At 66.2% G+C, this 15,000-nt stretch overlaps 2 protein-coding genes across 4 annotated transcripts in view; both read left to right on the forward strand.

The window, feature by feature from the left end:
- Positions 1-6,264, forward strand: part of MIDN (midnolin) — a 17,181-nt gene extending 10,917 nt beyond the window's left edge. Inside the window, exons 2-9 of the mRNA XM_040461701.1 lie at positions 1-131; positions 1,165-1,252; positions 1,433-1,495; positions 3,409-3,537; positions 3,623-3,934; positions 4,091-4,259; positions 4,437-4,697; positions 5,414-6,264. Of these exons, the coding sequence (XP_040317635.1) occupies positions 1-131; positions 1,165-1,252; positions 1,433-1,495; positions 3,409-3,537; positions 3,623-3,934; positions 4,091-4,259; positions 4,437-4,697; positions 5,414-5,691 (1,431 nt within the window). The 3' untranslated portion in view covers positions 5,692-6,264. The remainder of the gene's footprint in view (positions 132-1,164; positions 1,253-1,432; positions 1,496-3,408; positions 3,538-3,622; positions 3,935-4,090; positions 4,260-4,436; positions 4,698-5,413) is intronic.
- A 7,772-nt stretch (positions 6,265-14,036) lies between these two features.
- The window catches only part of CIRBP (cold inducible RNA binding protein), a 7,144-nt gene continuing 6,180 nt past the window's right edge, over positions 14,037-15,000 (forward strand). For 2 of the 3 annotated variants that reach the window (XM_040461695.1, XM_040461694.1), the window contains exon 1: positions 14,041-14,450. In XM_040461695.1, coding sequence (XP_040317629.1) covers positions 14,427-14,450 — 24 coding nt within the window. In that variant the 5' untranslated portion in view covers positions 14,041-14,426. Of the gene's footprint in view, positions 14,451-15,000 lie in introns of all 3 variants that reach the window. The other variant, XM_040461696.1, reaches the window with a different exon arrangement.

A 15,000-nucleotide genomic window follows, 5' to 3' on the forward strand; every position in this document is an offset into this window, starting at 1 on the left:
ATCCACAGCACGACGGGCACCCGCTACGAGCTGTCGGTGCCCCCGGACGAAACGGTGGAGGGGCTGCGCAAGCGGCTGTCCCAGAGGCTCAAAGTGCCCAAGGAGCGCCTGGCACTGCTCCACAAAGACACGTAGGTACCGCGCGCCGCCCCCGGGCCCGCCGCCCCCTCGGGCCCCGGCCCCCGGGCGGGAACAAAGAGCGCGCCGCACGGGGAAGGAAGGGGGCGGCCAGACGGGGGGCGGGGGCGCGCCGCGCGCTCTCGGGCGCCCTCTGCTCGGCCTTGCCTGCCTCGACCCCCTCCCCCGCCTGGGGTCGCTGCACAAAGGCGGCTGCGAGGGCGGCCCTCCCCCCTCCCGGGAAGGCAGCAGTCCCGGGTCAGTGTGGGGGTCCCGGCTGCGGGGGAGGGAAGCGCGGCCACCTCCCTCTCTGCCTGCGTTCCGGCTGGCTTCCGCATCTGCTCGGTGCCCCCCTCCACGTCTGGCTGTGTTCTTCCCCCACTTGTGTCTCTCTACCCCCCTTTGTTCTAACCACCGAGCACTCCCGCAGCCTCCCCCTCCCCCCTGGTATTTAAATCGCCTCCAGACCGGGGAGCACTCCCCCTGCGGGCCTCCAGGGACACGCACTGTCCATCCCCAGCGGAGGGGCCCCCGTGGGGGAGGGGCGGGTGGGGGAGGGTCTCCTTTGTCTGAGCGGCGGCGGCCTGCGCCGGGGAGAGGGAGGGAGGAGGGGGAGCCCGGCCCCGCAAAAAGACCCTAAAGGCTAAGCCCTGTGGCGCCCACAAAGAGGAGCCCCGGGTCGGTGTAGCTGAATTACTGGCTGGGGCCGACCCTGGGGTGAGGGGAGGGTGGCAAGGACGCACTGGCACCCGGATGATGAAAAAGTGCTTTGTTGAGGTGCAGAGGTGGTGCCCTAGTACAGAGTTGGGGCTTCTGGGAAGGAGATTTGAGCCACTTGCCTGGGGGCTCTCGGGGCCAGATGCCTGACAGCCCCCCCTCCCCCCCACCCCACCGGGAGGTTCAGGCCCCGGGTGTGGAAGGCCGGGAAGGGACAGGGGTGGGAAGGGCTCCCCTGCGTCCCCCAGGAGCACAGCCCTCCCCCCTCGGCCTCTGCTTCCGCGTCCCTGCCTTGTCTCCTGGCCTCACCCTCTTCCTTCCTCCCCCCAGCCGGCTCAGTTCGGGGAAGCTGCAGGAGTTCGGCGTGGGGGATGGCAGCAAGCTGACGCTGGTACCCACCGTGGAGGCGGGCCTCATGGTAAATGGCTGGGGCACAGTGCCCCGGAGGCTCTGGCACAGGCGGGCAGCCCCCTCCCCTGAGAGCTCGCTTCCCAGCACACGCCCTGCCAGGGCGGCCCTGCCGGCAAGCGGCTCCCCTGCCCCGGTGCCCGGGCCCTCTGACCCAAGCGCACGCTCAAAGCGGCTTCTCTGTTTGCAGTCGCAGGCCTCAAGGCCAGAGCAGTCTGTGATGCAGGCCCTGGAGAGCTTGACTGAGACACAGGTAAGACCCTCGCCAGTCCCTCCCAGCCCAGGGCGAGGGCCTGGGGCTGTCTGTGCTCCCTGGAGACCCGTGGGGAGGGAGGGGGTGCGCCGCCCAGCTTTCCTGCCCGTGTAGCCTGGTCACCCAGCTTCCTCTTCCTCCTTCCTACCCCCCCCCCCCCCCAGCACTCACCACCTGACCTTGAGGGCCTTCTCTCCCACGGTGGCTGCCATGGGGGAGGGGGCTGGGCTTTCACAAGCCTGCCTGAGGGGGTAACCTTGGCCCACGCTCCCACACCAGGGCCTGGGTCCCCAGGCCCACACTGGGGAGCACCCCCTCCGCAGTCACTGCGGTTTCCCTGGGGTGACCTTTTTAAAATTTCTGCGGGGGGGGGGGCCTGGAAGGGCCAGCCTGGTGACAGTCCTTCCGCCTTCTGTGACCCCATTGTAAGGGGTGCGGAGTCACTCCTCTCTCTCCTCCCTCTGGCCTTTGTTCTCTGCCCCAAAAGGGGGAGGGGGGCACCCAGCCCCAGGGCTGCAGCCTAGACAGGATGTTAGGAAAATATTTAGTAACTGGCCAGGAGGTGAAGCGGGAGGCAGGGGCTGGCCCACACCCGGGTTCCCGGTTTTGTTGCAGCCTTTTCTTTTTTTTTTTTTTTTTTTAACCTCCTCCTTTCCTCATTTTTCCGGCGGCGGGTCCCTCCTCCCAGGAGGGTGACACAGGCCTCAGCCATCCGCCTGCTGCTGCCCGCCCCAGCTAGGGGGTGGGCTGGGCTGGCCGCAGGAAACCTGCTCAGCGGCTTCCCTCCTCCTGCCCTGAGGCCCTCGCCCCCTCCCCGGCATGTAGCATCCTGTCCTCAGCAGCTAGCTAGTGAGGAGGGGCCCTGGCGCTGGGTGGTCTGCCATGGGGGGGGGGGGCAGTGCAGAGCTGGGGTCCCGGGAGCCAGGTGGGAGCTGAGCTCCATTTCCTGAACTGAGCTCTGCTCATGGGGGGCCTGCGGTTGGCGGAGGTGGGGGGGGCCAGGGGTGTCTTTGGTTCACATCCGCCCCAGGGTGCCTGCGTCAGGAGTGGGGGGGGCCACTGGGCGGAGTGACTGAGCTCCCAGGGCTGTTTCCCCGCCTGGCACAGAGTCATGCCCTCCTGTTCGCCCTCCCCAGGGAGGAAGTTGCAGGGCGGAGGGGTGGGGGGGACTCCCCAGCTGCCCTTGGGAAGCCACCCCAGGCCCTTCCTGCAAGGGGAGTCTCTGGGGCTGGGAGGGGGGGATGCCATGAAGACCAGGCTTCAGGGTGGGGGCTGCAAACTGCCCACCTCCCTCTCCTCCTCCCCACGGCCCCCAAGGTTACGCCAGCCGCTGCCAGCAGAGAGCTGGGAGGCGGTGGTTCTGAGTCATCCTGGCCTATGTCACTTCTCAGAAACCTCCACCCCCCCCCCCCCACCATCCTGGCCCCTGGGGAAAGCTCGGCGCTGGCCAGGCTCCAGAGGTGGAGCCCAGTGCAGCCTGGGCTCAGACGCACCCCCCCACGCACACCGCCAGATTTTGAGGGTTTGTGCTGGGGCTGTGTTGAGCTCTCAGGGGACCCAGGCCTCAGAGAACCATCAGGGCCCCCTCCCGCAGCAGCTAAACCTCCCCTTCAGCCTCAGCCCCACCCAGGACAGATAAATATTTATCTTGAGAAAGCAAAGGTTAGGACGAAGAATTTGTCCAGGAATTCCCGCCCACTTGCTGCCTGGGTGGCTTAACTGGGAGGGGGTCTGAGATTGGCCCCCCTCCCATATTCACAGGCAGAGGATTGGGGGCTGGGAGGGTGGGGTTATTTGAGGACAGCGACCGCTGACTGGGCCTTGCCCCCTCTGGCCTCGGTTTCCCCTTGAAAGAACCAAACTGGCCAGGGAGGGCCAGGCCCCCCCATCTGACCCGCCTCTGTCCCCCACAGCCCCCAGTGGCGCCCGGGCCAGGCCGGGCTGGCGGAGGCGTCTTCCGGAAATACCGATTCATTTTATTTAAGCATCCGTGGCACCGACAGGGACCCCAGAGCCCAGAGAGGGGCGGCGAGAGGCCCCAGGTCACGCAGCGCGGGGGGCCGGGGCCGGGCCGGGCTGGGGGCGCAGCAGGCCGGGGCCCTGGCGCTGACGAGTCACTCTCTACAGGTCAGTGACTTCTTGTCCGGCCGCTCGCCACTGACCCTGGCGCTGCGCGTGGGTGACCACATGATGTTCGTCCAGCTGCAGCTGGCCGCCCAGCATACCCCGCTGCAACACCGCCACGTGCTGGCGGCCGCCGCCGCCGCCGCCGCCGCCGCCCGGGGGGGCCCCAGCGTGACCGCCCCTGTGTCCTCTCCCTGCCGGCCAGTGTCCAGCGCCGCCCGAGTGCCCCCGGTGTCCAGCAGCCCTGCCCCTGCGTCCCCCTCACCCGTCACAGCCGGCTCTTTCCGATCCCACTCAGCTGCCACCTGCCCCGAGGTGAGTCCTGCCCGGAAGGCTTCTCCTCGGGGCCCAGAAGGTGGCTGTCCGCGGTCGCAGAGGTGTTCTCCGTACGGAGGGCCATCCCCAGACCCTGGCCCCCGAGGGCTGTCCTTGCACCCCGCAGCTTACCGTGCCTCCCTCCCCCTGACCCAGCAGATGGACTGCTCGCCCCCGGCCAGTGCTGGCAGCCTCGCGTCCACCCCCGGCGGGAGCCCCGCGTCCACCCCCGGCGGGAGCCCCGCCTCCCGCTCCCGCAAACCCGGCGCTGTCATTGAGAGCTTCGTGAACCACGCCCCGGGGGTGTTCTCAGGGACCTTCTCTGGTAGGTGCCATGGCGCGTCCGCACCCCAGAGGCCGCGGGTCTGCGTGTCTGGGCCCTCACCCTGGGGTCCCGCCGTGCACGAACGAGGGGCTCCCTGCCCTGCCCTGCCCTGCCCTGCCCTTCTGAGGCCGCGTGTCAGTCACTCGGACTCACCAGCAACCCCCCTGCCTCCTGCAGGCACGCTGCACCCCAACTGCCAGGATAGCAACGGGCGGCCGCGGCGCGACATCGGCACCATCCTGCAGATCCTCAACGACCTTCTGAGTGCCACGCGGCACTACCAGGGCATGCCCCCGTCGCTGACCCAGCTACGCTGCCATGCCCAGTGCGCGCCCGCCTCGCCCGCCCCGGACCTCACCCCCAAAACTACCTCCTGTGAGAAGCTGGCGGCTGCAGCCCCCGCCTCCCTGAGCCAGGCCCGCACGTGCAAGCCTCTGGGTAAGTGACCGGCTGGCCCCGCCCGCCCTTGGGCTGTTCCAGGCCCCCCTGTGGGCTGCTCAGAGCAGCTGACCCACCGGGGAGCTGGGGGAGGAGGGGGGGCACCAGCTGCTGTTCACCCTCTCTGCACGAGCCTGGAGAGAAGGGAGCATGTGTGTCGGGGGCACAAAGTGTCCTTGTCCTCTCCTGGGGGGGTACTTCCTCCCTGCTCGCGCCCCCCCCCCCCCCCCCCCCGCACCTTGTCCAGATGGCAGGTGGAGCCTCTGAATGGCCGAGTCTGACGGAGGGGAGAGCGCTGGAGCTGCTCTGGGGGTAGCCTGTGTCCCCCAGAGACCCAGTCATCCCCAATGAATCCTGAGACCTGTGGAACAGTGGCACTGTTCTCTGCCGGGCAGACCCCCAGCCCCCAGGTCACAAAGGGGAAACCGAGGCACCAGCCTCAGGGCTGGAGGTCCACCTAACTCGGGCACTAGTGTTGCTCCGCGTCTGCCTTGGACCCGGCCTTGCCAGCGCCCGGCTCGCGGTTAACACAGGCAGCGGACGGCTCGAGTCCACTCGGGGGCGGGGGGGGGGCCCGGGGTCCGCCAGAGCCGCAAAGACCCCCCACTCGGCCGGCTCCCTCTCTCGGTGCATTGTGAAAGGAGTCCGGGCTGTGTCTCCTGGCGGGGGGACGGGGGCGGGGGCGCTCAGGAGTCACAGTCCCTGCCTCCTTCCAGGGGACCGGCTGCGGCAGACGGAGAACCGGGCCACCCGCTGCAAGGTGGAGCGCCTACAGCTGCTGCTTCAGCAGAAGCGGCTCCGCAGGAAGGCGCGACGCGACGCCCGCGGCCCCTACCACTGGCCGCCCAGCCGCAAGGCCGGCCGCAGCGACACCAGCGGGGGAGGCGGCGGCGGCGGCCCCAGCGAGGCCTCCGGCTTGGGCCTCGACTTTGAGGACTCCGTTTGGAAGCCGGAAGTCAATCCTGACATTAAGTCAGAGTTCGTGGTGGCCTAGGACCCGCGTCCCTCGCCCGACCACCCTGGGCCGAGAGTCCCCCCCCCCCCCGGAGGCGGGCGCGGGGGAGGGCAGGCGGTCAGGGCAGCAGGGGGCCCCCCCCCCTCCCCGGCCAGCTTCCTTCTGATTTTTTGTTTTTCGTGTTTTTTGTTTTTTTTTTTCTTTTAAGTTCCATTCTTAACCGTGGTTTTCCGAACTCTCCATGGACTGGGTTCCTGCCGCCTCGGTTCAGCTCACACTTCCCCGCCTCTTCCTCCCGCCGCCGGCTCGAGCCTCGGCCGAGCTGGGCCCCTCCCCGCCCACTTCCCAAGCTCCAGATATGTAGCAGTCACTCCAGATGGTTGAGAGTGGGGACGAGGAAGCCGCCCCCGTCCCTTCAGGTTTAAGTCAAAAATGTAGATGCCTCATGATGCACTTTACAGACGGGCAGGGCCCGGGAGGGAAGGCCTGCCGAGCACACCGGCCTCCAGGGCGGCCAGCAGGCCCCACAGCGACCAGAGAGCCCTGCGCCCGCGGGGCCGTTTCTCCACATCTGTGCTTTTTTTCTCTTGGTCTCTTTTTCCAGGAAAAAAACAAAAAACAAAAAAAAAAAAAACGCTTCAGCAGGCTGGCCACAGCCAGCCTTGGGGTTCAGGTGGGGGTGTGGGGCCCTTTCCTAGTAGGAAAGGAGAGAGAGGGAGGGGAACAGACCAGATGCCAGCCTTCGAGTCCACGCACTGTGCCCTTTCCTCCTGCCCCGCCCCCCTTTTGTTCTGAGCTTGGGGTATTTATAGACTATTAATTTTCTGAGCCAATAGTGGTTGGGAGTCTCTTGAAAACTCGGGAGAGAAATGGTTGGGGGGACAGGGGAAGTAATAACCCCCAGCCCTCCTTCCTGGCCCGACCTGAGGGATCTGGGCCTGTGGGCTGTGTTTGGAGGCCCTCTGGCAGCCAGGAGGGGAGGGGGTGCTGAGCTGTGAAGCCCCCAGTAGGGGTGACGCTGTGTAGCATTAACCCCCTTGGGGGGGGGTTCGCTGCTGGTCTTAATTGGACCCTCCCCGCTCTCATCCCCAGATTCCCCCTGGGGCAGAGGGGCAAACCCCCTACTGGGGCCATTTCAATGGGGGTGGAGTTTTTGTTCATTCACTTCTTTTTACTGATAATGGAGATGATTGGGCCCTGCCCCCCTTACCCCCCAGTCTTGTCCTCGCCCCACCTCTCTGTCCTCCAGACACCCCCACTCCCTGTCCCTCCCTCCATCCTATCTTAGGTGAACCCCCCATTATGTGTTTAAAGTTAATGGTTTCAGATGTGAACATCATGTGTTAACTGTAGCTCTGTAAACTTTTTTGTGGGGGGGTGGGTGGGGAGGGGTCAGAGGGGAGGGGTCAAGGATTTGTTTTTTGTTTGTTTTTATTTTCCAAAAAAAAAAAAAAAAGGAGAAAAAAGGATTGGGTTTGTTTTTCAAGAACTGTCTTGGATACCTATTTAAATGTGTTCTGTTTTGGGTTTTTTTTTTGTTTTGTTTTTTTAAACGATTTTTAAATGACACCTGTGCCTCCGCGGGTCTGAGGGTGGAGGTCCAGGCAGGAACCAGCCCGCCCCCCTCTGCCCTCACCAGGGCTCCCTCAAGAAAGCATTACCCACCCTCGGGGGGTCGGGCTGGGGGGGGGGGTCCCGGCACCTTGCGTGAGTTTCCTGTATGAAAAAATGGGAAGAAAGCCGCATACAAACACCGTGATTTCAAGTAATAAACAGAAAATGAAACCTGAGTGACTGTGCTGCCCTTTTGCAGGGGTCAGGGGAGCGATCTTGGCCATCACAGAGGGGGCTCCCTGGTCTGATGGGTGGTCTCTATCGGAGAAAGGGCTTGGGATGGTCTGGAGACCCGGTAGGATGTTAGGTTCTCCCAACCACCTCAGGCCGTGGGAGCTGGAAGGGGGGGCGGGGATCCCACAGTAGTTCCCGGGTTCCCTCTGGGCCTGGAGGTGAGGGTGGGCAGGAAGTTGCCCCAGCAGGGGAAGGAGGGGCCAGCCACTTCCCAGTACCCAAGGCCGGAAGTCCTACAGGGTGTGGGCACAGGGCTGCCTGCCCACAGTGTGCCCTGGGTGGGGCCTCGGTTCCCGGCCCTGGGAAGTGGACTGGGGACTAACCCCTGGAACCGTCTCCAGGATACCTGACCCACACACCGGGCCTCGGTTTCCCCAGCCACAGACAGGAAGACTGTTCCCACTGCCGGGCCAAGCAGGAGGTACTGCCTGCGTGGGCCCCCTAACGTGAGCCCTCTCCCTTCCTCAAGGCTGATAGAGCCCCTTCCTACCTGCCAGGCCTCCAGAAGCTCTCTGGCAGAAATCAGTGATTCCCCAGGGCCCAGGGTTTGCGCTCAAGGCCTCTGGCCTGGCCTTGCCCCAGCCTGGGGTGAACTCTCACCCTTCTGTGGCCTCACCCTGGCCTCGCATTCCAGCGCTCCCCAGCCCTGACGGTCATGCCTCAAGCCTCCAGGCCTTTGTCCGGGGCCGTGCCCAGTGCAGGAACACCCCTCTGCTGGCCGCCCTTGCGTTGCCAGGGGACTTCCTCAACTGGCATCTCCCCAAGGGCCTGGCCAGGAGCAACTCCTCTCTGGGGTCCTGCTTCCATCCATGTTGGGGCTGGGCACACAGGACACTAATAGCATCATTTTACATGTATTTCCTCAGTTAACAAGCACTACCACCTAACAGACCTAATTATACTCCCATTTAATAGATGAGAAAACCCCAAGCCCAGAGAGAAACATCACTTGCCCTAAGAATTGGGGGTGTTTGTTATATTGGTGACCACCCACTCCTGGGCAGATTTCTGATAGCCCAAGGCCTTGCCCTCAGCGCCCCGGCTCCAAGGACCCCAGGAGCAAGGAAAACCCCAGGACTGTCCCAGGAGAGTCCTGGAAGTATCCGGGAGGCCCTTCTGCCCCTCCCCCAGCCCAGTCTCTCCCCCTCTCTCTCTCTTTCGCTCACACCCACACACACTCTCTCTGTCTCTCTCTCTCTCACACACACACACACACACACACGCACGCACACACGCAATCAGGCAGGAAGGTACCATGCACGTTGCAGGCTGACCCTTCCAGACCTCCAAGTCAAGGGCACAAGCTCCCGCAGGTAAGGAGGGCCACAGGTTGGAGGTGTGGGTGAGACAGCTCAGGTGGAAACTTCCGCCCACGCAGCCGCCCCTGGGGGTCAGGGCTGAGAGCTGTAAGCAGGTGACTCCACAGGGCTGGGTAGGGGCTGTGGAGGGAGGTGTCAACTGGGCCACCCTCTGAATCACACGCTGAATCGCAGGCTGTGTCTGCACGCTGCAGGGCGGGGGGGGGGGGGGGGGCACTTGCCCTGCTGCCCGGGAACCCACCCCTCAGGGCGCTTCCTGGCGCCCAGCCCGGAAGTCCAAGGGTCACGGCCCTGCCCTGGGGTCCCAGGAGGACAACACCCCGGTGGGGGCTGCGGGCCACTGGCCTCTTCCCTCTACTCGGCCGCGCAGCGTGCACACCTACCCAGGGGGAAGTGCCTGGCCGAAGGGAGCTGCGGTCAGAGGGGCTGCTGGCCAGGCCAAGTGAAGGAAAGGTAAACTGAGGCCCTGCGCGGGCAGATGCTGCGGAGACCTCAGGGGGCGGAGTCTACCCCGCACCGCCCCCTCCTCCCATTGAGGAAAAAGCTGAATGGGAGGGGGTGGCCCCCGGAAACCCGCAGAAATGGAATCGCGGTTTCCACGGCAACGCGCCGCGAAACGGGCCTGACGTCACGAAGGGGGGAGGGCGCCCCGCTCGCCCCCGTGCGCGCGTCCGCGGGCCCGGGCCCCGCCCACCGCGGGGGCCGCCTCACTGGCGGCCGCGTCGTTCGCTCCTGCGCACGCACCAATGACAGCGCGGCGCTCACGCCGGGAGGTGGGACTGCGCCTGGGCGGCTGAGTGCGCAAGCGCAGCGCGGAGGCGTGCGGCCTCCTCCCTGCGGTCGCGCGTCTGCAAATTTGGGGGCGGGAGGCGCGCCGAGGGTCTGACGGCTCGGCCGCGCCGGGACGGAAGAGGGGGCGTCCCGGAGGGCGCCGCACGTGGAGCCCCGCACCGGCGCGTTCGCTCGCACCCCTCCTTCCACGTCCAAGCATTGTCTGCTGTCCCCTCCTCCTCGATTCGGTGACGCGACCTCCGGATTGGGGCAGCACTGCAGCCCCCGGGCTGGGGGACGCAGGAGGGCCGGCGGGAGGAGAGCGCTTGGCCCGAGGCTTTCCCAAAGGAATAGTAGGAGTTTGCAAGCGTTGGGAGGGGGAAGGGGTGCCCCTAGGTGGGAGGCACAACGTGTGCAACGAGCGGCCTGGAGGAGCGCGAGCAGGTGTACTTGGGGGGGGGGGGGCCCCGCTGCGAAGTTAGCTGGGGGAGAGAAGACAAAAGGTGGGAGGAAAAGGCAGAGGCGAGGACCTGAAACGGGTGACTCCCCGAGTCTGTCTCTTGGGGAGGAGAGGGCCCCCTCCCCAGGGAGGGGGAGCAGGTGGGCGGAGCAGAGGCCAGAGCATCCAGGGGGTGGCTGGATGGCTGGGCGTTCGGCCTGGGTTTACAGGAGAGGCCTGAGGAGGGACAGATGGGGCATTGTCTGCAGCTGGCCTCCGCTTCACGGGGCGCTGGCTGGCAGGGGGCTGCAGGGAGCTAGGCGTTCGGAGGAAGGGAGCAGGTTTCGCTGTGACCAGGAGTCCTCTCAGAGAAGGCAGCGGCCAGTGTGAACAGCAGCGGGCTCTGCCCGCTGGGGAGGATGCACGCCGAAACCTTCGGTCCGAGGCCAGCCCCAGGCTGGGCGGGCCCAGCACCGAGTCGGGGGTCGGTCGGCCGGGCCCTGTGCACTGGCGTGGCCGCCAAGGGGTGGAGCCGGGACTGGAGGCCTGGGTCCAGGTGGGCGATGCTGCTGGGTGATGAGACGGCTGTGGGCAAGCGGAAGCAGGTCACCGGGGTCACTGCAGTCCGCTTGGGGCCGGAGCGCCCTGGGGGCGGCCAAATGGGGAATTGGGGCCGGCTTCACGGTTCTGAAATGCCAAAGGCCGGGGTCAGGGTCTGGCTTGGGGTCGGGCCGGGCCTCTGGGGAGATGGGAGTGAGCGGTGCCCGGTCGGAGCCGACTTCTGCACCCCCAGCACCAGGCAGGTGCCCGGGGCACAGCCACCCCACCCCCACCAGGCCCCGCGGGACCCGCCCACCTCTCCCGGGCGCCTTGGGAATGGGAGTTACCAAGCCACAGCCAAGGGCGCTGGGGCCCAACCCAGGAGTCTTGACTCCAGCCCCACCCACAGCTGCCCGGCCCCGGGAGGGCAGGGGACGGGCGGCCGCCCGTCCGTGTGGCCTGGGACAGGTGAGCAGCCCAGCCCTGGCGTGGGGGCGGGGCCCTGTCACTTGGGGCCCTGCCCGCGACTGCCCTCCCGCTGGCTCTCCATCCCGGGCTGGCTGCCCCTCCGTCTCCTTCTCTGCATCTGCCGCTCCTGCGTCTGGCTGGTTCTGGTTTTCCTTTTCTCTGTTTCTCTTCCCCGTTGCCTCCCTCAGTATCTCGGCCGGTCTGTGTTGCTATCTCGGTCTCCGTTCCCCCGACTCCTCCCCCACTTCCGCCCCCTCTCTGGGGCCCCCTCCCTCACCCCCGGCACACATTCCAGCCTCCACCCCCGTCTGGCTGCCCCTCCCTGGGGCCAGCTGCCGCTGCGTTGGGTGCCCAGGACGGAGGGAGTGGGCTCAGGCTGGGTCAGAGGTCAGCGTGCAGGCTGGGGCCGTAGAGGGCACCCCCTAACTCCTCCGGAATGTGGGCGGGGCCGCCCGCCCTCCCCGTTCCCCTCGAGGGGAGGCGATCACCCGCAGGCTGGAGGAGGCGGGGGGGGGGGCTCTAGACAGCTGGCTACGACCTTGCCGCACCCGCCCCACCCCCGCCCCCACCCCCACCCCCTCAACACTGCCCCCGGGCCTCCCGGAGAATCTGCACAACCCCCTGCTCCCACACACGGCCCCTGGCAGCCACCAGACCGACCAGCCCGCCTTCTCGCCCACGCTCGGAGAAGCGCACCCCTCAACAGCTAAGGGGTAGATCCTGACCCCACCTGAACGCCAGGCTCCCAGCTGGGCTCTGCCGGATACAGACCCCCCCCCCGCCCCCCCCCCCCCACACACACACACACACACACACACACACACACGGACCCCAGCCTACACTTCGATGGCAGCACAACTTCAGTCAACAGTGTGATTTTCAAAACAACGGCACCCCCACTCTCACCCTGGACCAAGACCTCCCTTTAGAAAACCGCAAAATTGAAAGTCACACCGGGCAGGGGCAGGAACTCAGATCCTCAGAGACTGCGCACCCTCCCCGAAACACAAGCTTGTGGTTCCAGCCACCCACACTGCCCACACACCCTCCCTGGCTGTAGGCCCCCCAGAGGAGCAGAGACCTGCCAATCCGGATTGGGGATAGGTGGGGGGGGGGGGGGTTGCATTCACTCACTCGGCACTGAGGAAGGGGGTGTGAGGATCACAGACCATTTTCTGTGTGTCCTGCCGTACAAGAAAGACCAGAGAACCCCAAGCGTCTCACTCCCCCACACTGGCTCCCGGAAGCCCTGCTGCAACACCCACTTCTCGGATGAGGCAGCTGAGGCCCAGAGAGGCACCTGGACAGCGCTGGCGTTCTAGAGACAGACAGTGGGGGGACATCAACACTAGTACTGGGGACACAGAGCCGGAAGGGGTACAGGTGTGCTGCCACAGGACAGGGCACTCTGCATTTATGGCACTCCAGGGTTGCCATGGAGATGCCCCAAGCCCCAGGCAAGAGTCCCTCTGCTCCCCGCCCCCCCCCCCCCCCACCTTGTGCCTGCAGGGAGCCTGTGTGGGGCCAAGGTCAGGACAGTGGATGGGACACGTGGGGTCCGCTCCTCCCACCTGGGGGTGCCCCTGCTCTGGCATTTCGCAGGCACCTGACGTGGGTTCTACGCACGTGCCTGATGGGTGCCCGTCCCTGTGCATCTGCCACCACACCCGTGCCAAGTTTCCCAGGTAGAAAGGAAGGGGTCGGCGCCCGGATCTCTGGGGCATCGTGAGTGCGGGAAGAACAAACGTGTGTAACCCAAGGGGCAGGACGGGCCTCCCACCGGCCTCCTGCCCTTCCACGGGTGGGCCGCGGGGCCCACCCCACAGTCCCCCACATACTCCTGCACTTGGTGCAGCCTGTGGTCACCAACACCAGCCGTGCACCGCCTGGCCCTTTGCGTTCCTGGGATGCGCGCGTGACCAGGGCGTAAGAATGGCGGCCTCCACATGCCTGGGCCTTGAGTCACAGGGGGCTGCTCCCTGGTGGGTGGGTACCCCCATCCCCAGCGCCAGACATCCTCCTCCACTGTGGACACCCCTCTCCAGGAACAGGAGGGAAAGTGAGGCCAGGAGGCAGTCCCCTCCGGTTCCCCAAGGGACCAAACAGCTGCTGCCTCCAGGAGCTGATGTCTGCCGCAGGAGACCCTGGCCACTGATGACACGTGGTGCGCACTTGTGCCCACCCTGCGGGCATGCGTCACGCCATCAGTCACCGGCACATATGCTCTGTGAGCCCTGGCTCACCCAGGTCCCGCACACCAGACCTGTCTGTGACTGAGCCCACACCCATGCCCCTTATGCACATGCTTGAGGTCCGCTTGACTCACACGCAAGGGGTCCCTCGTGTTCCTGCACACGGAGTACCATGCAGGCGGGTTCCCATGTGCGCACACACACGTGTGCGTTCCCTGCACACACTTCCATACTCGCACGCACACACAGCCCCACTTTCGCGTCCACACAAGCGCAGTCCCCAGCCATTACCCATGACTCTGCAGCTCACGGGCACACATGGGCACCACACCTGGCAACGCGCACACTCATCCAGTCTCCGCTTCCCCCTCCCTGGCTCTGGGCCCTGCGGATTTGGGCCGGGCGGGCCGGCTGGAGTCAGCCGGGACGGTCCCACTTGTGCGCCCCCGCCGGGAGGCCTCCAGGTGCACGGTCCCGGCCCCCGCCTGGCCGGCCGGGAGGGGGCGATAATTACGCGGCCTGAGGGTCCCCCCACACACGCGCCTTTCATCCCGGCCACGCCCGTCCGGGACCCAGACGCTCATTACCGCCTCCCGCCCGGTCATTAACCAGGGTCGGGGGAGGACCCGGCGTCCAGCGGCCGGCCCGGCGGGAAGGCGGAGGGGGCGCCGCGGGAGCGAGGTGACCCCGCCTCGTCTCCAGGGCGACGCCCGCGGGTGGGGCTCTCAGCGCCGGAGGTGTTGGACCTCTGGGGGGCGGGGGGGGGAGGGGTCTCGGAGGCAGGCACGGCGGCCGCCCGGGGAGAGGCGATTTGTAAAAGCGCCGACGGGGGCCTCACGGCCTAATCCCAGTCCCGCCGGGCAGGCGGCGAGCACTGCGCGTCCGGGCCGCGAATAGCAGCCTCTCCCGTGCCCCGGGCTATTTTGAGCCGCATCCTCCCAGCCCCGCCACCACCGCCACCCCATCCCCGGCGCACTGGCGGAGGCGCGGGGGCAGGCCCGTGGGCGGGACGAAGGCTCCCCCCCCCACCTCCCCCAACGCTGGAGTCCGCGGCGGGACCCGGAACCCCCGGCTGGGGCGACAGCGAGGCCGCAGCGCCCCCTCGCGTCCGCGGGGAGAGCGTGGCGCAGCGGTCACAGCAGCGATGAGGTCTTCCCTACCTCCTGGGAGCCCCCCGCCCCCACCACGGCTACGCAGATGCAGGAAACCACAGAAACACAGGTACGGAGACAGGCCACACACCTGAGACGCAAGCTCACAGTTTGCACACAATGCCCAGAGCAGGCGCACCTGGCGACAGGTGTCCCCAGGTATGGGTCCATTCTGTGATGGGAACCCAGGCCAGTCGTGGGCAGACGTGGAGACTGGTAACCCGGCAACGGACTGGTAGTAAACACTTAATAATAGCGTGCTGGCGGAATGAATGAATGAATGAATGAATGAATGAATGAACGAACGGAGCACTTCACAGAACCAGGAGAAGGCCGAGTCACTACCACAGAACAGTGGGTGTGGGGGGCCTGGGGGCAGAGGATGATTCCAGGCCACCTTGGCCTGGACTGGAGCAAGGAGCCGCTGACCTGACTTGCTAGGGGAGCGCCTCAGAAAGGCGGCGGGGCAGGGTTCCTGGGCTGGGCATACCTGCCCCCAGCTCCCCACCCCCCTCCACGGGCGGCGGAAGGCAGAGGTTGCTGAGAGCTGATGTCTTTCTTTGCTCCTTTTAATAACCACCCTGCGTGAGAGGCTGACGCAGCAGGCTGTGTCTGACGGG

Source organism: Herpailurus yagouaroundi, unplaced genomic scaffold (genome assembly GCF_014898765.1).
Source record: "Herpailurus yagouaroundi ecotype Mexico unplaced genomic scaffold, PumYag 295, whole genome shotgun sequence".
Taxonomy (NCBI): Eukaryota; Metazoa; Chordata; class Mammalia; order Carnivora; family Felidae; genus Herpailurus; species Herpailurus yagouaroundi.